The sequence below is a fragment of the Oncorhynchus kisutch genome, linkage group LG2 (assembly GCF_002021735.2).
Source record: "Oncorhynchus kisutch isolate 150728-3 linkage group LG2, Okis_V2, whole genome shotgun sequence".
In the NCBI taxonomy this organism is placed as follows: domain Eukaryota; kingdom Metazoa; phylum Chordata; class Actinopteri; order Salmoniformes; family Salmonidae; genus Oncorhynchus; species Oncorhynchus kisutch.
The window spans coordinates 17,567,829-17,590,417 of NC_034175.2; the positions used below are offsets into that span (position 1 = coordinate 17,567,829).

The 22,589-nt window shown below is 42.0% G+C and overlaps 1 protein-coding gene across 1 annotated transcript; it reads left to right on the plus strand.

Annotated features, from left to right (window-relative positions):
* The first annotated feature begins 5,224 nt into the window (after window positions 1–5,224).
* LOC109908332 (probable C-mannosyltransferase DPY19L1) lies at window positions 5,225–21,279 on the plus strand. The gene is made up of 22 exons (XM_020506972.2): window positions 5,225–5,614; window positions 5,961–5,985; window positions 6,122–6,209; window positions 6,405–6,542; window positions 6,639–6,759; window positions 8,030–8,123; window positions 8,255–8,312; window positions 8,756–8,847; window positions 9,764–9,863; window positions 10,372–10,449; window positions 15,416–15,502; window positions 15,620–15,679; window positions 15,964–16,044; window positions 16,235–16,336; window positions 16,507–16,578; window positions 17,449–17,528; window positions 17,675–17,699; window positions 18,008–18,127; window positions 18,517–18,691; window positions 18,925–19,024; window positions 19,117–19,242; window positions 19,538–21,279. The coding sequence occupies exons 1-22, from the start codon at window positions 5,371–5,373 to the stop codon at window positions 19,707–19,709; spliced, it is 2,238 nt and encodes a 745-aa protein (XP_020362561.2). The 5' UTR covers window positions 5,225–5,370; the 3' UTR covers window positions 19,710–21,279.
* Window positions 21,280–22,589: the final 1,310 nt, after the last annotated feature.

Consider the following 22,589-nt stretch of genomic DNA (forward strand, 5'->3'; position numbering starts at 1 on the left):
CATTACATCAAGATGCAGTAGATGGTATAGCCTACAGTATATACATATGAGATGAGTAATGTAGGGTATGTAAACATATAAAAGTGCATTGTTTAAAGTGGCTAGAGATACATTACATCAAGATGCAGTAGATGGTATAGACTACAGTATATACATATGAGATGAGTGTCACGCCTTGGTCATTGTATTTTGTGTTTTCGTTATATATTTGGTCAGGCCAGGGTGTGACAGGGGTTTATGTTATTGTATTTCGTATTGGGGTTTGGAGTATTTGGGATCGCGGCTGATTAGGGGTGTTGTATAGGCTTGGCTGCCTGAGGCGGTTCTCAATCAGCAGTCAGGTGATTCTCGTTGCCTCTGATTGGGAACCGTATTTAGGTAGCCTGAGTTTCGCTTTGTCTTTCGTGGGTGATTGTTCCTGTCTCTGTGTAGTTTCACCAGATAGGCTGTAATTAGGTTTCATGTTCCGTTTGTTGTTTTTTTGTATTTATAAGTTAGTTCATGTATCATTCCGTCATTTGTTTTCATTAAAGATCATGATTAACCACCACGCTGCATTTCGGTCCTCTCCTTCAACAAACGAAGAACGTCGTTACAATGAGTAATGTAGGGTATGTAAACATATAAAAGTGCATTGTTTAAAGTGGCGAGAGATACATTTATTACGTCAATTTTTCCATTATTAAAGTGGCTGGAGTTGAGTCAGTATGTTGGCAGCAGCCACTCAATGTTAGTGATGCCTGTTTAACAGTCTGATGGCCTTGAGAAAGAAGCTGTTTTTCAGTCTCTCGGTCCCTGCCTTGATGCACCTGTACTGATCTCACCTTCTGGATGATAGCGGGGTGAACAGGCAGTGGCTCGGGTGGTTGTCCTTGATGATCTTTTTGGCCTTCCTGTGACATCGGGTGGTGTAGGTGTCCTGGAGGGCAGGTAGTTTCCCCCCCCGATGATGCGTTGTGCAGACCTCACTACCCTCTGGAGAGCCTTACGGTTATGGGTGGAGCAGTTGCCGTACCAAGCGGTGATACAGCCCAACAGGATGCTCTCGATTGTGCATCTGTAAAAGTTTGAGTGTTTTTTGGTGACAAGCCAAATTTCTTCAGCCTCCTGAGGTTGAAGAGGCGCTGCTGCGCCTTCTTTACCACGCTGTCTGTGTGGTTGGACCATTTCAGTTTGTCCGTGATATGTACGCAGAGGAACTTAAAACTTTCTACCCTCTCCACTACTGTCCCGTCGACGTGGATAGGGGGGTGTTCCCTCTGCTGTTTCCTGAAGTCCACGATCATCTCCTTTGTTTTGTTTACGTTGAGTGTGAGGTTATTTTCCTGACACCACACTCCGAGGGCACTCACCTCCTCCCTGTAGGCCGTCTAGTCGTTGTTGGTAATCAAGCCTACCACTGTAGTGTCGTCTGTAAACTTGATGATTGAGTTGGAGGCGTGCATGGCCACGCAGTCGTGGGTGAACAAAGAGCACAGCAGAGGGCTGAGAACGCACCCTTGTGGGGCCCCAGTGTTGAGGATCAACGGGGTGGAGATGTTGTTACCTACCCTCAACACCTGGGGGCGGCCCGCCAGGAAGTCCAGGGTCCAGTTGCACAGGGCGGGGTCGAGACCCAGGGTCTCAAGCTTGATGACGAGTTTGGAGGGTACTATGGTGTTAAATGCCGATGCACTTGCTAATAAATCCGCTCACCGCATCAGCGTATTCATCAATGTTGTTGTTCGCCGCAATGCGGAACATATACCAGTCCACGTGATCGAAGCAATCTTGAAGCGTGGAATCCGATTGGTCGGACCAGCGTTGAACTGACCTGAGTCCGGGAGCTTCCTGTTTTAGTTTCTGTGTCACGCCCTGACCTTGGAGATCCTTTTTATGTCTCTATTTTGGTTTGGTCAGGGTGTGAGTTGGGGTGGGCATTTCTATGTGTTGTGTTTCTATGATTTTCTATCTCTATGTTTTGGCCGGGTATGGTTCTCAATCAGGGACAGCTGTCTATCGTTGTCTCTGATTGGGAACCATACTTAGGTGCCTTTTTCCCCACCTGTCCTGGTGGGAAGTTTACTTTCTTTATGGCACTTTGCCTTTGAGCTTCACGGTTTGTTTTTATATTGTTTATTGTTTTGTTGGCGTCATTTTGATCATTAAAAGATAGTGTGCGCTCACAACGCTGCACCTTGGTCCTCTCCTTCAAACAGCCATGACATTCTGTCTATAGGCTGGAAGCAACAAAATGTAGTCGTGGTCAGCTTTTCCAAAAGGAGGGCTGGTGAGGGCCTTATATGCGTCGCAAAGTTAGAATAACAATGATCTAGTGTTTTTCCAGCCCTGGTTGCACAATCGATATGCTGATAGAATTTAGGGAGCCTTGGGAGCCTTGTTTTCATAAATGCAACCTCAGGATATGTGGTTTCCAGTTTACAAAGAGTCAAATGAAGTTCATTCGATGTGTCTACTTGGGGGGGATATATGCTGCTGTGATTATAATCGAAGAGAATTCTCTAGGTAGATAATGCAGTCAGCATTTGATTGTGAGGAATTCTAAGTCAGGTGAACAGAAGGACTTGAGTTCCTGTATGTTGTTATGATCACACCACGTCTCGTTAATCATAAGGCGTACACCCCCGCCCTTCTTCTTACCAGAAAGATGCTTGTTTCTGTCGGCACAATGCGTGAAGAAACCAGCTGGCTGCACTGACTCCGAAAGCGTGTCGCGAGTGAGCCATGTTTCCGTGAAACCAAGAACGTTACAGTCTCTGATGTCTCTCTGGAAGGCTACCCTTGCACGGATTTCGTCTACCTTGTTGTCAAGAGACTAGACATTGGCGAGTAGTATGCCTGGGAGCGGTGCGCGATGTGCCCGTCTACGGAGCCTGACCAGAAGACCGCTCCGTCTGCCCCTTCTATGGCGTCGTTGTTTTGGGTGGTGGGCAAAACAGAGGATCCGCTTCGTGAAAGTCGTATTCCTGGTCGTAATGTTGGTGAGTTGACGTTGCTCTTATATCCAATAGTTCCTCCCGACTGTATGTAATACAACCTAAGATTACCTGGGGTACCAATGTAAGAAATAACACATAAAAAAAAAAAATACTGCATAGTTTCCTAGGAACGCGAAGCGAGGCAGCCATCTCTGTCAGCGCCGGAACTACAGATTCATCATTTGCTCTCTTGAGCGTTCTAAGAACCCTTTTTGAACCCTTTGTTCTAAGAATGGAGGACAACATTCTGAGGGTTGCTTCCATTGAAGGACATTAGAGCACCCTGATAGCCTGTCAGCATCAGAACATTCCCTTGTTCTGCACCCGTACCAGGCAGGCCTCCGTAGGGGCCCTCGCTCCTCAGCCGTGTTTCCCAGAGAAAGCAGGAGGCTCCCGGGTCACAGGGACAACACGACGGAGAACACCAGGGAAAATAAACAGAGCGCTTCCCTCCTGCCCCTCATCCTCTTGTCCCACTCACCCCCCACCAAGAAAAAGCACACCAAGCCGATATGTTTGTTTGTGGAGATGGTGAGAAGCTGTCATGATGTCATCACTAGAAGGACGCTTTTCCCTCTAGTGCTCTCTGTCCCTTTCCAAGCCAAACAGATGAGATCAGATCATCTTTCCTGATGTTCCTGTCTGTGTGACCAGCCACCAATATTCCCCTCCGATGCAGCTTTGGCAACCATGTCTCTGTCCTCGAGGGTTGCCGCGGCCGCAGAGTGGCTCTAAAGATACACAGTTAATCTGGTCACCTGGCATAAAGGTAGTATCTCTGGTATGACAGCAAATATAGTTCTGCACATTATTGGTCAGTTATTTTCTCTGATAACCTTCAACCAAGAACATTTTGTATCTAGAGGAAGACATCTTGATCAGTCCAAGATTAATCTGAAGACTTATAATGAAATACATTTAATAACCATAATTGAACCATTGTGACCACTACAGCAGATTTATTCAAATGAAACTTCTAGAAAGAGCGATAACCAAAAGTAGCACAATGATTTAATACTACATGTGTCCAATAAACTCTCATAAAGTAGTAGTGTTTATAGTTTTGTAGTCTTTTGTGAGATACAGAGGCCATTAGGAATAAATTCAGGTCAGACAGTACATGTGTAGTAAATGGAATGCCATTTTGCCTGGTTTTGTAGCAAACTTGAATGTTCTCGATTCATACCCGAAACTGTAGTGACATCTAGTGGTTAAAACCAAGACAAGCGTAAACCAGCAAGCATTGTCTGCTGGTCAAGGGATACCATTACTGTAGTTTGTCAATTTCTGGAAAATGTAGTGGCATTAGTAATGCAAATGTAAACCTGTGCTTAGCGTTCATAATTCACAGGGAAATATCCTGGGGCTCTTTTCACAAACACAAATAGACCCCACAGAGCCCCAGGACAGCAACACAATTAGACAAAAAAAATCATGAGAAAACAAAAAGAGAATTACTTGACACATTGGAAAGAATTAACATAAAAACAGAGCAACACTAGAATGATATTTGGCCAAAAACAGAGAGTACACAGTGGCAGAATACCTGACCCTGTGACTGATCCAAACTTAAGGAAAGCTTGAATATGTACAGACTCTGTGAGCATAGCCTTGCTATTGAGTAAGGCCACCGTAGGCTGACCTGGCTCTCAAGAGAAGAGATGCTATGTGCACACTTCCCACAAAATATTGTGGAAACTGAGCTGCACTTCCTAACCTACTGCCAAATGTATGACTATTAGAGACACATATTTCCCTCAGATTAGACAGATCCACAAAGAATTATAAAACAAACCCAACTTTGATAAACTCTGATATCTACTGGGTGAAATACCACAATGTGTCATCACAGCAGCAAGATTTGTGACCTGTTGCCACAGAAAAGGGTAACCAGTGAAGAACAAACACCATTGTAAATACACAAAGTGTAATGTTTACTGTTCATTTTTATTATTTATTTCACTTTTGTTAATTATCTACTTCACTTACCTTGGCAATGTTAACATATGTTTCCCATGACAATAAGCCCCTTAAATTGAATTGAAAGCCTTTCAATTGAATTGAAATTGACAGAGCGAAAGACCGAGGGATAGGGGGATGCTACTGACATGTGCCACTGTCGTATTAGTTTTATGTTTACGTTAGAAAAACAACATTTTGAACTGAAGCGTTCTAGCTACCAACTGACATATCTGTGTTACCATGGCTACTAACGCATGCAGTCTGTATTAACTCCAGTTGGGGGCGAACATTTCAAAGATTTGTGCAGTGAACACATCATCACTCAGGTAGCTAGCAAAAAGTGTAGACCCTGAGCGGTGGATAGAAGGTACCCTTCTCAGTTACTTCTACAAAACGTATTTCACAGCCGAAGATTTACGATTATGAAAACATGGTCGTAAAAACTAGAAAACAAAACGTGAAGGATCAACCGCCGCAGCCCAACGTCGACGACAGAGACAGGAGTCCGTTTGTATCACCAGGCACCGGGAAAAGTAGACGAGCAGGCAAAGGCACCCCTTTCAACAGCTTGCTTCACAATAGGAATGGACTATTACCTGGGTTTTCATTCATCAGAAGTAAGCTTGGCCTTACCCCGTCTGCTTTTGTGAAACTCGGAATCACTCTGGTTCTTGGTAAGTGTCACACAACACATATACAGTACTTAGCTAGCTACCAGTACTGTAACTATGTTGCTAACGTATCTAGTTAGCTTACGTTAGCTAGCCAACGCTAGCTCAAACAGCACAACCTCAACGACAGCTAACGTTACTGAGGTTTCTATCCCAGGCTGTGCCTCGGTCATTGGTGGCTAGCAACTTTAACATTACTCTAACTACAGTAGTTAGCTAACGGAAGTTGTATTATTAAAACGAACACTAGCTGGCTAACGTTAGCCAACTAATAATAGAACAATGATTAAACCCCACAACTTTCCCAATATCATTAACTAGTTATTTATGTTTCTCTGTATTTTCTTAGCTGCTCTGGCTGGGTATTTACATTGGTAAGTTAAGTAGCCAACCTCTAACATTTCAGGTCATTGACATGCACTTCAATGTCTTGCACGTTTCCTGTGTACATTGATTGTAGATAACTAAGGTTAGCTAGATATCCCTAAAGCCTATTTGTTGCTTCTGTAGGTACCATCTCTCACGCCTCTTTGAAAATGACAGACACTTCTCACATCTGTCAGGACTAGAAAAGGAAATGGCATTTCGGACAGAAATGGTAAGTCTTGTGGTGTTGAAAGATGACAGAAGAAGAAACGAATGAAATCATGATGACATATTCTATATGATTGTGTGTGTGATACTGTGTCTTGCAAAATCTTAGAGCTGTGTTTCTGTAGCAGGCCATGAGCCAATACCTGATAAGGGCTTTTCTGTGGGAATTTAATCCATTTGTTATATGATCCTGTTCTAGGGTTTATACTACTCTTATTTCAAGACCATCATTGAGGCCCCAACCTTTATCAACGGCCTGTATCTGGTCATGAACGATCGGCTTACAGAGTACCCACTGGTTATAAACACACTGAAGAGGTTCAATCTCTATCCAGAGGTAACATTTGTGGAAATGGACATCCTTGGAATTTGATTGGACAACAGACTTTGTGGAGGGTCTTCATGCTGAAATCCTTCCTCCACTGCTCTTTAGGTGGTCCTGGCCAGCTGGTACAGAATCTACACAGATATAATGGAATTCTTTGGACTCCCCACCAAGATGTGTTGGTCTATCAATAGAGGAGAGGGTATGGCTCCGGTGGATGGCTGTGAAGGTACCAATGCAATCTTGTTTGACCGGAACAGACACACACAACTCTCTAGGCCAGATGCAATCAAACCAGAAGTATGGGAAATAATAAAGAAAATGAGTGTTATTCCTGTGCCATCCCGCTGCAGTGGTTCATCTGAAATATTAGTTGTAAAAAAAATATATATATATATATATAAATTATATATATATTTTTTTTAATCGTTATTGCTGCATATGAAATTGAAAGTTGGCATAACGCCAGTGTTCCACTCTGTAAGGAGAATGATGACACAAAGCCAAACTGTTTGATTTTAATTTCAACATATATATTCCACTGCACTAGATCAATGATATTTTTCTGAATTGTGGATTTCCAAATGTGCAAGTTTGACTGAATATCAGTTAATTTCAGGAAAATAGAGATCTGTGTTTCCCACAGGAAGGCCATGCAGTTGCTTAGCTTATGAATAATTGCAATCCATGAGGCTATTTCTTGCTTTCATTGCATTTTTATTGAGCTGCTGCACAAAGGAAAAGCTTTCTTATTTCACTTAACACATTTCACATGTATCTGTGCCAACTTCAATGAAATCTATGAATGAGGGGTGATTGTTCCCCTTTTCTACTTGTTGAACTGTTCTCTTGACTTGTCATTAGCACTCCATAGCATGTTATATGTGTGGTACTTCAGTGTTATGTAGTCATATAGTTAAGACTGGCGCAAGTTACACTTCTTTCTAATTAAAGGTGTGAATTATGTGAATTCACACACAATGTAGTTTGAAGGTGCTGCTGTACATGTAAGTGCCGCCTGCCTTTTGTTCCTGTTTCCACTAGAAAATTAGAGCAGACTCAAAATGGCCCTTTATCCTCATCAGTTCTATGGTAGTGAAATGAGAGAGCCTCCCACTTCAGGAAAGCATTAAGACGCCGACTGAAGGCTTCAATGTTTCCTTTAGGCAGGCCTATGTCTTTCACTATGAGCGAGTCAGGTGTCAATCAATCATTATTCCATCATGCTTTCAAACATCTTGTTTTGAGCCATTCCATCAGTCGACTTAGCATTTTCTAAAAAGAAAGTAATTGGTTTGCTACAGTAATACAACAAGCAAACAATATTCTCACTCATTTTTGTCCAGGGCTTCAGGTCATGGCCATAGAATAACATATAGTAATTTTAATAGAATCTCTGGTCATGAGAATCAGTGCTTTGAAGTTATGGCCTTTGGCTATTTGAGGTCCTTGCCATTGCCAGTCTCAATCCTAATAGCCTCTCTGTTTGTGTGTGTCAGGTATGGGTGACCCCGCATACTTCTATGTGACCTTTGTGTTCCTCCTCAATGGTCTGATGATGAGTCTGTTCTTCATCTACGGGACCTACCTCAGGTAACTTAACCATTACCCTCCTTTCATTTTGTATCGGTTGGGCTCAGATTTTAAAGTAATTTAGTGACTAATGTTCTAACAAAGACTGCTAAAATAAGAAAAGTTTCATCTCCCTAACTTCCTCTCTCTAGTGGCAGTCGGCTCGGGGGTATGGTCACGGTGCTGTGTTTCTTCTTTAACCATGGAGAGGTGAGTGTGTAGCGTACAGGACCGTGAAGGTGGGGATGAATACAATGCAGGCAGCCATCAAAAGGATCTCTGTCTCAGACAGGCTGAGTGGTTGCTCTATTGTATTCTTCACACCAATCGATACTGACATTTCAATCATACTCTCAGCTCTCCTGTCTCCTCTCCTCAGTTGCCACCCACTTGTCTCCTTGACCTTCTCTGTCTGTGCTGGTTTCAACGCAGAAGTGTGAATGTATCCGCATCATTATTATAGGAGCATTGGTGCAGTGTGGGTTGTAGGATGATGACTCAATGTACTGGATGAGATTACTGGATGCGTCTTTATGTACAAATAGCTCTTCGCAGTTGTCATTGATTGATTGCGTAGCGGTACAGAAAATCCCCTCCTACGCAGCAATGTGTTGTTGCAAAATAAAGTAGGATTGTGTTTGTTTCTGTGTCAGAGCACCCGGGTCATGTGGACTCCGCCCCTGAGGGAGAGCTTCTCCTATCCCTTCCTGGTCCTGCAGATGTTACTCCTCACCCACATCCTCCGGTAACTCACCATCTCTCCTTTCTCCTTCCTTTCTCTCCTTCTCTTTTCAATACCCTCTGGCTGCCTCTTCATGTGCTAGTCATATGTAATGTAGAGCAGCGATTCTCAACTGGTGGGTCGCGACCAAGGTTTTTGATGGTTCACGGGTGTCTGAGTAAATTGTATTTATTTATTTTTTTATAAAAAAAATACTCCAGTCTAAACTTAAACCAAATAGAAAGTGTGAATAAATGATAATGTACTTACGTGTTTTTATAATTTAATCCCTGAACACTTTTTCTTAAATCAAAGTAGTTTCAATATACAGCTATTAACAGCACTATTTTGGTTGATTTTTGTGTTCTCAAGCCAGTGAGGTGACTTTATTAACATTCTTCATCAAGAATATGGGCAAAATAATTATTGACAATGAAAGAGTTGGCTGGGAATATAATTGCTACATTAGCTATCAATATAACATTCCGTCTTTTTTTTTTTTTCAAGATTGGATTTTGGCGATTCTTTTTCACGATGCGGATGTCGGGACTGAGACAACCTAGTTCAATTTGGATCCTGAGGCAAAACCAGTTGAGAACACTGATGTAGATTATATTGAGAGCTCTGCAATTGTTATGATCTCAATTCATTGTGGTCCAGATATCTGGTTTGTTAAGCTTGGTTTTTGCAATACCAAGGTTGTTGGTTCCATTCCCGCATTGTTCACATTTTGTATTAACTCTAATTCACTTTGAGTCAAAGTGTCTGCTATTCGACCATGTTAACTTGTTCTCTAAAGCTGTCAGTGTGAGTGGAGGGCTTGGTGGCTGATACATTCTGTCTAGAGGCAGCCTGAATGGGAGCATTAGAGTGTGTTCCTGTGTTAATGGGTTTCCTTAACTCTCGCCTCCTGCTCTTTTCCACATCTATCTCCGCAAAGGACACGCAACCCCAGCAGAAAGACCATGTGGGCACTGGGCATTTCCAATTTGTGCTTCATGCTGCCCTGGCAGTTTGCCCAGTTTGTGCTGCTTACCCAGGTAAGAGAAAAAAAGAGACATAAAGAAGGGTGGAGGGAAAGGTAGAGGCTGTGAGAGGGGTGAGGAAGAGATGGAGAAAGAGATTGAGGGAGACGAGTAAACTGGTAAAGGGACATTGTAAAAGATGGAGACAAGGATAACAAAAAAGAGGACAGTGAAAAAGGAGGGAGGGTGTGAGACGGATGGAGAATAAGACTGGAGGAGGAGCGGAGGCAGACAAAAGTGTAGAAGGTTAGTCTTTCACACAGATCTGCTGGCATCTTTGATAGCAAAGCTGTTGCTAAGCAGTCTGGCTAGATTATAATAGCAAATGTCCCTCAGCTAGCTACAGTTCCCTATCCTAATCAGATCCTTATATATGGGGATTTTACAACATACTGTAATCTAAGTACTTATAACCTCAATGTGTTGTGCTCAAAATAAGCATGTACCCTTTATTGCAATCATTTCACAGTTGTTGTATACACTACTTATTGCTTGTGTTTACACATTTGACTACTTGTTTCAGGTGGCCTCTCTCTTTGCCTCGTACATCCTGGGATACATCAGCCCCACCAAAATTCAGTCCCTCCTAGTGACACACATGGTAAATGTATTTTATGGTTCCTATCTAACCTGCACTTGTGGACGTGCATCGTAAAACAGGGCTGTACGTTTTGCTAAGGAGTATGTTTGTGTGAGATTCGGTCTGTAGCTACATAACTCCTCTCCACCTCAGTTCCAGCTCTCCTAATCCTCTCAGCAACACAGGCTGTTAGTGTGGCTAGCGTAGCGGGCTGGGGCCAGTGTGCTGGAGAGATAAGAGAAGAGGCCCTTTGTATTAAGATGATGCTGGAGATTTGTGTCGTCGGAGGAGGAGAGAAGAGAGGACATATGGCTATGAATAATTCATTCGCCTGGCAAGAAGTGGCAGCGTCAAGAAAACGGGACACTCACAGGCTTGTGTCCTTGACGACCTACAGCATTGTTAAGCCCACTTTGGCTGTAACAAGTTTGGTGTGCGTGTCTGTGTGCCATGACAACAGTAAAATAGTCCCAGTCTGTATTAGATTGAATGTCGTGGCCCTGCCCACCTGTGGGTGAAAACAACCTATGGTTGCCTAGGTTACCCCATTGGCAAACAGCTGAAACGTAAATGCTATTTCCTTGTTGTTTACCTGTTTTAGTCAAACACAACAACAATATAAAAGTATGTCTAAAGATTACTTTTCAAAATTGCCTGCTCCAAAGTGTTCTCACTACTTAGAAAAACATCATATTGTAGAGCTTCCCTCATGCCCGTTGTCATGACGGTGCTAGCAGGCACGTGAGTGAGTGCTACAGACCAGAATATTAAGCTAACCTAGAAGACCAACATAAACAGACTATAAAGAACTATACAGCTACAAGTAGTAGCATCAAGACTGACTGAAGGCTATAAGTTTTTCATTTGGGGTAAGTGGAGTTACAAATGGACTATAAAGGACTATACAGCTACTAGTAGTTACAGACTATAAAGGACTATACAGCTACTAGTAGTGAGTGGAGTTACAGACTATAAAGGACTATACAGCTACTAGTAGTGAGTGGAGTTACAAATGGACTATAAAGGACTATACAGCTAGTAGTGAGTGGAGTTACAAATGGACTATAAAGGACTATACAGCTACTATTAGTGAGTGGAGTTACAAACAGACTATAAAGGACTATACAGCTACTAGTAGTTACAGACTATAAAGGACTATACAGCTACTAGTAGTGAGTGGAGTTACAGACTATAAAGGACTATACAGCTACTAGTAGTGAGTGGAGTTACAGACTATAAAGGACTATACAGCTACTAGTAGTGAGTGGAGTTACAAATGGACTATAAAGGACTATACAGCTAGTAGTGAGTGGAGTTACAAATGGACTATAAAGGACTATACAGCTACTATTAGTGAGTGGAGTTACAAACAGACTATAAAGGACTATACAGCTACTAGTAGTGAGTGGAGTTAAATGGACTATACAGCTACTAGTAGTGAGTGGAGTTACAAATGGACTAAAGGACTATACAGCTAGTAGTGAGTGGAGTTACAAACAGACTATAAAGGACTATACAGCTAGTAGTGAGTGGAGTTACAAATGGACTATAAAGGACTATACAGCTACTATTAGTGAGTGGAGTTACAAACAGACTATAAAGGACTATACAGCTACTAGTAGTGAGTGGAGTTAAATGGACTATACAGCTACTAGTAGTGAGTGGAGTTACAAATGGACTAAAGGACTATACAGCTAGTAGTGAGTGGAGTTACAAACAGACTATAAAGGACTATACAGCTAGTAGTGAGTGGAGTTACAAATGAACTATAAAGGACTATACAGCTACTAGTAGTGAGTGGAGTTACAAATGGACTAAAGGACTATACAGCTAGTAGTGAGTGGAGTTACAAACAGACTATAAAGGACTATACAGCTAGTAGTGAGTGGAGTTACAAATGGACTATAAAGGACTATACAGCTACTAGTAGTGAGTGGAGTTGCAAATGGACTATAAAGGACTATACAGCTACTAGTAGTGAGTGGAGTTACAAACAGACTATAAAGGACTATACAGCTACTAGTAGTGAGTGGAGTTACAAATGGACTATAAAGGACTATACAGCTACTAGTAGTGAGTGGAGTTACAAATGGACTATAAAGGACTATACAGCTACTAGTAGTGAGTGGAGTTACAAATGGACTATACAGCTACTAGTAGTGAGTGGAGTTACAAATGGACTATAAAGGACTATACAGCTACTAGTAGTGAGTGGAGTTACAAACAGACTATAAAGGACTATACAGCTAGTAGTGAGTGGAGTTACAAACAGACTATAAAGGACTATACAGCTAGTAGTGAGTGGAGTTAGACTATAAAGGACTATACAGCTAGTAGTGAGTGGAGTTACAAACAGACTATAAAGGACTATACAGCTACTAGTAGTTACAGACTATAAAGGACTATACAGCTACTAGTAGTGAGTGGAGTTACAGACTATAAAGGACTATACAGCTACTAGTAGTGAGTGGAGTTACAGACTATAAAGGACTATACAGCTACTAGTAGTGAGTGGAGTTACAGACTATAAAGGACTATACAGCTACTAGTAGTGAGTGGAGTTACAAATGGACTATAAAGGACTATACAGCTAGTAGTGAGTGGAGTTACAAATGGACTATAAAGGACTATACAGCTACTATTAGTGAGTGGAGTTACAAACAGACTATAAAGGACTATACAGCTACTAGTAGTGAGTGGAGTTAAATGGACTATACAGCTACTAGTAGTGAGTGGAGTTACAAATGGACTAAAGGACTATACAGCTAGTAGTGAGTGGAGTTACAGACTATAAAGGACTATACAGCTACTATTAGTGAGTGGAGTTACAAACAGACTATAAAGGACTATACAGCTACTAGTAGTGAGTGGAGTTAAATGGACTATACAGCTACTAGTAGTGAGTGGAGTTACAAATGGACTAAAGGACTATACAGCTAGTAGTGAGTGGAGTTACAAATGGACTATAAAGGACTATACAGCTACTAGTAGTGAGTGGAGTTACAAATGGACTATAAAGGACTATACAGCTACTAGTAGTGAGTGGAGTTACAAACAGACTATAAAGGACTATACAGCTACTAGTAGTGAGTGGAGTTACAAATGGACTATAAAGGACTATACAGCTACTAGTAGTGAGTGGAGTTACAAATGGACTATAAAGGACTATACAGCTACTAGTAGTGAGTGGAGTTACAAACAGACTATAAAGGACTATACAGCTACTAGTAGTGAGTGGAGTTACAAATGGACTATAAAGGACTATACAGCTACTAGTAGTGAGTGGAGTTACAAATGGACTATAAAGGACTATACAGCTACTAGTAGTGAGTGGAGTTACAAACAGACTATAAAGGACTATACAGCTAGTAGTGAGTGGAGTTACAGACTATAAAGGACTATACAGCTAGTAGTGAGTGGAGTTACAAACAGACTATAAAGGACTATACAGCTAGTAGTGAGTGGAGTTAGACTATACAGCTACTAGTAGTGAGTGGAGTTAGACTATAAAAGACTATACAGCTACTAGTAGTGAGTGGAGTTACAGACTATAAAGGACTATACAGCTACTAGTAGTGAGTGGAGTTACAAACAGACTATAAAGGACTATACAGCTAGTAGTGAGTGGAGTTACAGACTATAAAGGACTATACAGCTACTAGTAGTTACAGACTATAAAGGACTATACAGCTACTAGTAGTTACAGACTATAAAGGACTATACAGCTACTAGTAATGAGTGGAGTTAGACTAAAGGACTATACAGCTAATAGTGAGTGGAGTTACAGACTATAAAGGACTATACAGCTACTAGTAGTTACAGACTATAAAGGACTATACAGCTACTAGTAGTTACAGACTATAAAGGACTATACAGCTACTAGTAATGAGTGGAGTTAGACTAAAGGACTATACAGCTAATAGTGAGTGGAGTTACAGACTATAAAGGACTATACAGCTACTAGTAGTTACAGACTATAAAGGACTATACAGCTACTAGTAGTGAGTGGCGTTAGACTATAAAGGACTATACAGCTAGTAGTGAGTGGAGTTACAGACTATAAAGGACTATACAGCTACTAGTAGTGAGTGGAGTTAGACTAAAGGACTATACAGCTAATAGTGAGTGGAGTTACAGACTATAAAGGACTACACAGCTACTAGTAGTGAGTGGAGTTACAGACTATAAAGGACTATACAGCTACTAGTAGTTACAGACTATAAAGGACTATACAGCTACTAGTAGTGAGTGGAGTTAGACTAAAGGACTATACAGCTAATAGTGAGTGGAGTTACAGACTATAAAGGACTATACAGCTACTAGTAGTTACAGACTATAAAGGACTATACAGCTACTAGTAGTGAGTGGAGTTACAGACTATAAAGGACTATACAGCTAGTAGTGAGTGGAGTTACAGACTATAAAGGACTATACAGCTACTAGTAGTGAGTGTAGTTAGACTAAAGGACTATACAGCTAATAGTGAGTGGAGTTACAGACTAAAGGACTATACAGCTACTAGTAGTTACAGACTATAAAGGACTATACAGCTACTAGTAGTGAGTGGAGTTACAAACGGACTATACTAAACAAGTTAAATGTCTTACCTGTGATGAAATGTTTTCCACACATACTGTAGCTACGTATAGTGTACTTGACACTGGGTCTCCATATTTCCCACTTTCCCACACCGAATAGCCTGAAGTCATAGGGCTCATCTCGCAGGCTCTATTTCCCTACGTGGAAGTATTGTGAACCGTAGGTTGGGATTTTTGACCTGGTTCCATGTACGTTGAACAACACAGCAGCTTTTTCCTTTTCTGTATACCATCAAATCTATGATGATGTTGTCCCTTTTACACTGGGGGTCAATGGGAACGAATGTTTGTTTTCCCCAATTTGTGGGTGTGGTCAAGGGGAATTCCTTATTATTAGGTGAATATCGACTCGGACTATGTCACCAACCTTCTTTCCACTCCATCTCCAGATCACACTTGCCGTGTGCTTTGTTCTGATGTTTGGAAACTCCATGCTGCTGACATCATTCTACGCATCCTCGCTGGTCTCCATTTGGGTGAGCTGGACTAACACACTCCTCGTGCTTTCAATGTGTAGAGGATGTATTTTATGTTAAGCATGGTGTGATGTTGAAAACGGTATGTTGTTGAAATCAGTTCCTTCCTGGGTGCAGGGAATAATTGCCCTGCGGGACAAATTTGCAGAAGCCTTCAAACCTGGCCTCATCACATGGGTAAGAGGACATAAGTGTGTGGACATGTTTAACTATACCTGTGTGGACATGATACTTGTGTCGACAATCAAAAACTGTGGACATTTTGCTGGTCCCCACAAGGAAAAAGTCTATTTCTAGGGGGGGTGAAGAATTAGTGTTTTGGGGTTGGGTTAGGGAAAATAGGATTTTGAATGGGAATCAATTGTGTGTGTCCACAATGTTAGTAAAACAAGATTGCGTGAGTGTGTGCGCGGGCACGTGTGTGTGTGTGTCTCTTCTGGTTGACCTGTGTCTGCTCTCAGGTCATGCAGGGCCTGGTATGGGTTGTCTCCACTGTCATTCTCAAGTTCATGCTGTCAGCCATCTTTGGAGCCTCTGATGATGTAAGTCTTTGAAAATAGCCCTGAGCATTTGAAACAAGCTAGCTATATTGCCTTACATGTTGGTTTCTTTTCTGGAACAATCACTGCATTTTGAAACAAGCCATCACTCAATAGTATGATAGTAATAAAAGTAAACAGGAATATGTATTTGAAATTGCAGCTATTTTTGCTACAACTTTCTCTCTCCCAGGCTCACATCAGTAGCTTAATAAAGTCCAAGTTTACCAGCTACAAGGACTTTGACACCATGATGTATACCTGTGCTGCTGAGTTTGACTTCATGGAAATTGAGGTATGAAAGACACTTGGCCCTATTTGGCATAGCAACACAGCACTAGTGTTAGAAGGGATCCTTTCGTAGTATTTGGCTGTTCATTTTGTAAAGGTAATGTGTGGTGTGTCAGAAATAAATATTTTTCTCCAGTCGATCTGACGTGTGTAACATTGCTCTTCTCTTTTCAGACCCCACTGCGCTACATCAAGACACTGCTGCTCCCCATCAACATGCTGGTGGTTGCTGTCATAGCAGGACGGGTAAAACTTCATTTGTGTGCCATACACCAGGCACTCCACACAATCCACTGTTGGTGAACAAGGCAGGCATCCTTTAAATGTAATTTCTCCCATTCTGCTCTGGACTTGCCTGTTGAGCTCAATTTGTCATATTTGAGGCAGGCTTGAAGAAACGGCAAGATAATTATATTCCAAAATTATTCAAGAATCTCCCCGAGCATGTCCAAATGTGTCAGTTTGATCTAATTGTGTGTCAAATGCAGAATCAATAAGACACGTCTCCCGAGTGGCGCAGCGGTCTAAGGCACTGAAGTGCTTGAGGCATCACTACAGATCCGGGTTCGATCTAGGTCTGTCGCAGCCGGCCGCAACTGGGAGGCGCGTGAAGCGACGCACAATTGGCCCAGCGTCGTCCAGCCTGGATGTCCTTGTCCCATCGTGCTCTAGTGACTCCTGTGGTGGGCCAGAAGCCTGCACACTGACACGGTCTCCAGTTTTACCATGTTTCCTCTGACACATTGGTGCGGCTGGCTTCCGGGTTAAGCAAAGCAGTGCGGCTTGGCAGGGTTGTGTTTCGGAGGACGCATGGCTCTCAACCTTCGCCTCTCCCTAGACTGTATGGGAGTTGCGGCGATGGGACAAGACTGTAACTACCAATTGGATATCACGAAATTGGGGAGAAAATTCTGTTTGATCGCTTTGCTAATAAAGAAATGTAGGGCTTCTTAATAGTGACACTGGTGAAAATGGTTAATTATTTAATATTTGCTGTGAGTATGCTCACTGTTAGCATATAATAGAAGGCGGAGTCATCCTGGTCAACGTTTCTGAGGTTCTGAGGTTGGTATTTTTATTTGTGACACTGTTTGTCTCTTCTCCTACTCTGTACAGACCATCAAGGATGTTGTGAGGTTCCTGAGGGAAGGAGAGAAGTATTCTGTCAAACCTGAAGACGATGACGACGATGAAGAGTGAGTATATTTCCCTCTCCTCTCTGTAAAACTCACCCTCTTAACAGCACAAGTCAAAAGGTAAACTGCTGTGTGTATTTTGCCCATTCATTCTTATAAAGAACTTGACATTTTGACATCTCATAACTTTTTCAAATCTTTCACAGGCCAGAAATGTTGGCAAAAGGAGAGGTAAGCAAGCATCCTGATTTCCCTGAATGTTACTGCTGTATACACCAGAGTCTCCTCACGTTATATGATTCAAGCCTTCTGTTTTCTTAAATGCGGTAATGTTTATCTGCTTCAGCTACAATAATGATCATCATTGCCTGCATACAGAGGCAATCTTCACCTGCCAGATAAATTGCTAGCTTTATTATCAGTTCTAACCATTTCTTTCTCTCGCTTCCTCCATCCATCCCTCCCCGAATCTTGTTCTCTCCCTGTGCCCTTCAACCCTCATTCTCTACCTGGGCTCTCCCTCTCTGTCATGGTGTCAGCTGGTGTACCATAGCCTACAGTTGATAGCGTTTGCAGTGCTGGCGATGCTCATCATGCGTCTCAAGCTCTTCCTCACGCCCCACATGTGCATCATGGCCTCCTTGATCTGCTCCAAACAGGTCAGTCCCTGACACGACGCAACGAGATTAACACACCACAACACAATTAGCACTGACACCACACATATACCGCAGAGTTTTAAAAAATGTGACCTTTTATTTAACTAGGCAAGTCAGTTAAGAACAAATTCTTATTTTCAATGACGGCCTAGGAACAGTGGATTAACTGCCTTGTTCAGGGGCAGAATTACATATTTGTACCTTTTCAGCTCTGGGATTCGATCTTCTAACCTTTCGGTTACTAGTCCAACGCGCTAACCACTAGGCTACCTGCCGCCCCTGCATAACGTTACCAAAGATGGATCACAACACCACCAAAGACCTTCATCACAGACACACTACAGACCTGTGTTCTCTTGTGATGCTCATGTGTTGTTTGTCTGTGTCAGTTGTTTGGCTGGATAGGGGAGAAGTTCAAGCTCCACATGATGGTGTTTGGCATCTTGTCCATCATGGCCATGCAGGGCGCGGCCAACCTCCAGGCCCAGTGGGGCATCATGGGAGAATTCAGCAACCTACCCCAGGAGCAGCTGCTGGACTGGATCAAAGACAACACCCGGCCCAGTGAGTGGTGTCTTCATCCTACGTCTGAAACCAACCCCCTGGCACTCGAGACTAACTTGTTTTTTTAAATCATGCTAAATGGCATCCTTCGTTATGGAATTGACTAATCTGACTAGGTTGAATTGGTGAAAGCAATTGGCTGGTAACCTCACTTTCAGGTATCCAGTCCCTCTCAGATCACCCATGCCTTTGTGGACTCTTCCCTTAGATGTTTTGTTTTGTGTGTGGTGCAGATGCTGTGTTTGCTGGAGCCATGCCCACCATGGCCAGTGTGAAGCTGTCAGCCGGCCGGCCCATCGTCAATCACCCACACTACGAGGATGCTGGACTGAGGTGTGGACAGAACATTGATACTACTGTACTAGCTATGTGCTAGGCTAACACCAATTCAGCGTTGTCTAAACGTTGTGGTCTGTTCCACTCAGGGAGAGGACCAAGCTGGTCTACGCCATGTACAGCCGCAAGTCTGCTGAGGTGGTGAAGAGGAACCTGATGCAGATGGAGGTGGACTACTTTGTCCTGGAGGACTCGTGGTGCACCCGCCGCTCCAGGTAACCCTGGGTGGCCTTCCCGCCAGTAATCCACTGCTGTTTACACTGTCATATGTTCTTGTGACATTGTCAACAAGTCATTCCAGTCAGTACAGGGTACTTTTCCAAATCACTCTGAAATGACACTGAATTGAACTGAACCCAATTCTGCTGCCAAGTGACCTTTTGAACAATCTGTTTCGCGGTCAGTTAATCACAATGTTTTTGTTTAGTTTGTTTCTTTGCTGAAATATTTTCTCTTTCTCTGCCCCTCTTCCCCCCCCCCCCTTCTTGGCTTTCTCTGTGCTCTCCCCAGGCCTGGCTGCAGTATGCCTGAGATCTGGGATGTGGAGGACCCTCAGAATGCTGGGAAAGTGCCCCTCTGTACGCTCATGTCCAGGGACTCCAGGCCCCACTTTGCCACTGTCTTTCACAACAACGTTTACAAAGTTCTAAAAGTTCCCAAAGCAGCTAAAGAGCTCAGATAACAGCAGGGTCGGCCTGTTTTTGGTGCTACCTTCTAGTATTTCCACCGACCTGGTGCGTGTTTTTATATAGTTCCTTTTCCTGTTGGTCTGTCTCCTTTGGAGGTACCACTGCCACAGCTGCGTTTTACGTCTCCCTTTTTTGAGGCTCTGTTAGAGCAGTGGACTGACGTGATGGGCTAGATAAGAGTCCCCACTCGTGTTGTATAAGCTTTTTATTTTATGCGAGCTTATACTAAAGTTGTTATTAATGACTGAATTAGTTTTATTTTAGTGTGTATTAGTACATTTTGGATGTCAGGCATATTTAGTTTTTGTACTTTTGTGCCCTTTTTTTGCGTATTAAGAATTGTCATTATTTAGACAGTGTTATTTTTTGATTCACTGGTGTGTGTGTGTAATAATTTTGTTATTTGCCAAAGCAAAGTGTAGTTAGTATAACTACTAGTGTTACAGCTGCAAGTGTCAGGTTAATGTAGCACACCTGAAAAGTCCTTTTTAAGAGAAGCAGAATATGATAATCTGCAAAAAGATTTTTCCCAACAACCCATTGCAACTTGTAGCAGTGCATTATTTTAAGCATTAGCGTAATGACCTACCACCATATATCAGTGGTTTAGGACCCTGTATTGACACACAGAAAACACTTAGGCATCTTTTGGAGTTCTTAGTCATGTCAATTTAGCGTCATTGCTTTGTACTCCACCACACAGGAAGTTACGTCATGAATTTGTAGCATTTTTTGCACCTCAAAAAGTGGCCTTTGCACATGTCACGAGAGCAACATATTAGAATTCAACAATGTATTATCACCCAACATTTTCATTTTTTTTTTGCTTGCGCTTACTTCCCCATGTAATTTTAGGGACATGGCTGTGAAAGACTACACCACTCTGTGGACTCCACTTTACACTTGATAGCACTGGTGTGCTCTACCCACTTAAAACCACTGTCCCCATTTGTTCATGCAGCTGTGAAAGTCCCTTTGCCACTCTGAGGTCAAGGGTCAAACAGGAGAGTGCTCCACTTAACCGGAGTGTCCTTCTCATTATCCCTGTCACTCACTCTGCCTTTTACCAGTGTGGCATTGAAGTTACTTAAAACAACCCCAGTGTAATCATTCCAGTGTAAAAGCTACATTATTGTTGGGTACAAATCATCTCACCAATACAGGTGAGGCATTTTAGCAATAAGCATAGTTAGTTACTCATAAAGACTGTTTAAGGTTTATACATTTTATACAACATTCATCAATTGTAATAGTATCAAGCGGCGGTTTTAATTAAATGCAAGGTGGAACCTAGAAGTTTATTTCAATGTATTCTACTATTTCTGTGACCGTTCATGAATAGCACAGCAGGTGCTTATGGTGTTTTATGCTAAGTTTATTTTTGGTTATGTCCAAGATATACAGTAAGGTACTGAAGTGATCTTGAAAGCAAAGTGCCCAATTTTTAGTGGTGGGGCAGTGACCACCCAACCTGAAATATCTCAAATTTGAGTGACAGACCTAGCTTTGTCTAATGCTTGTCTATTTAATCTGTATTTTGAAAATAAAATGTTCATCAGCGTCTTTCTCTTATTTTTAACAGTGAAACTAATGAGTTAAAGTTTGTGCTGGTTGATCATTTGACAGAATTGGATATTTCATTCATTAAATGGTTTCTGCATTCACAGTATAAGCCTTTATTACTAGAATACACAATTGAATACAAATGTGACTGTTTTTATAGTGCGACGGCCACCTCTAACAAAGAAAAACATTTGAGGTTCCACTGGGTATGACAAGAAATAGTGAGTGACTTTCAGAAATATCTCAACATAAGTGTTCAAACCCCTGAGTCAATATTTTGTAGAAGCACCTTTGGCAGCGATTACAACAGTCAGTCTTTCTCGGTAAGTCTTTAAGACAGAGCTCATCAATTATATTCACTTGCGGGATGATTTTTACTTGAGCGGATGTTCAGGGACATGATTACAAATCATTTGTAAACTGCAAATTGACTGCAAGAAGTACAAACAGATATATTTTATTAAAACCATGCTTTCATTTGTATATGGTCACAAATATCTCTGGATGTGGGAGTACTTTGGAACAGATTTCCAAAACTAAAATCACTTGGAGCTGATTTGCTGGTGTTTTTACAGTATTTTATGTCCACAATTTTTTTAAATAATATATACAGCACCGATCAAATGTTTGGACACACCAACTCATTCAAGGATTTTTCTTTATTTTTTCTACATTGTAGAATAATAGTGAAGACATCAACACTATGAAATAACACTTATGAAGTCATGTAGTAACCAACAAAGTGTTTAACAAATCAAAATATATTTGAGATTCTTCAGCCACCCTTTGCCTTGATGACAGCTCTGCGCACCCTTGGCATTCTCAACCAGCTTCATGAAGTAATGACCTAGAATGCATTTCAATTAACAGGTGTGCCTTGTTAAAAGTTTATTTGTGGAATTTCTTTCCTTCTTAATGCGTTTGAGCCAATCAGTTGGGGTGGTATACAGAAGGTGGCCCTATTTTGTAAAGGACCAAGTCCATATTATGGCAAGAACAGCTCAAATAAGCAAAGAGAAACAACAGTCCATCATTACTTTAAGACATGAAGGTCAGTCAATGTGGAACATTCAAGTGCAGTCGCAAATACCATCAAGCACTATGATGAAACTGGCTCTCATGAGGACCGCCACAGGAAAGGAAGACCCAGAGTTACCTCTGCTGCAGAAGATAAGTTCATTACAGTTAACTGCACCTCAGATTGCATCCCAAATAAGTGCTTCACAGAGTTCAAGTAACAGACACATCTCAACAACTGTTCAGGTGAGACTGCATGAATCAGGCCTTCATGGTCGATTTGCTGCAAAGAA

What these genes read in the sequence shown, in the direction of transcription:
- LOC109908332 (XM_020506972.2), top strand. Translation starts at nt 5,371, where the DNA reads ATGGTCGTAAAAACTAGAAAACAAAACGTGAAGGATCAACCGCCGCAG. An exon ending in CCTCGCTGGTCTCCATTTGG is followed by an intron (nt 15,503 to 15,619) that starts GTGAGCTGGACT and finishes TCCTGGGTGCAG; the next exon opens with GGAATAATTGCCCTGCGGGA. An exon ending in GACGATGACGACGATGAAGA is followed by an intron (nt 17,529 to 17,674) that starts GTGAGTATATTT and finishes AATCTTTCACAG; the next exon opens with GCCAGAAATGTTGGCAAAAG.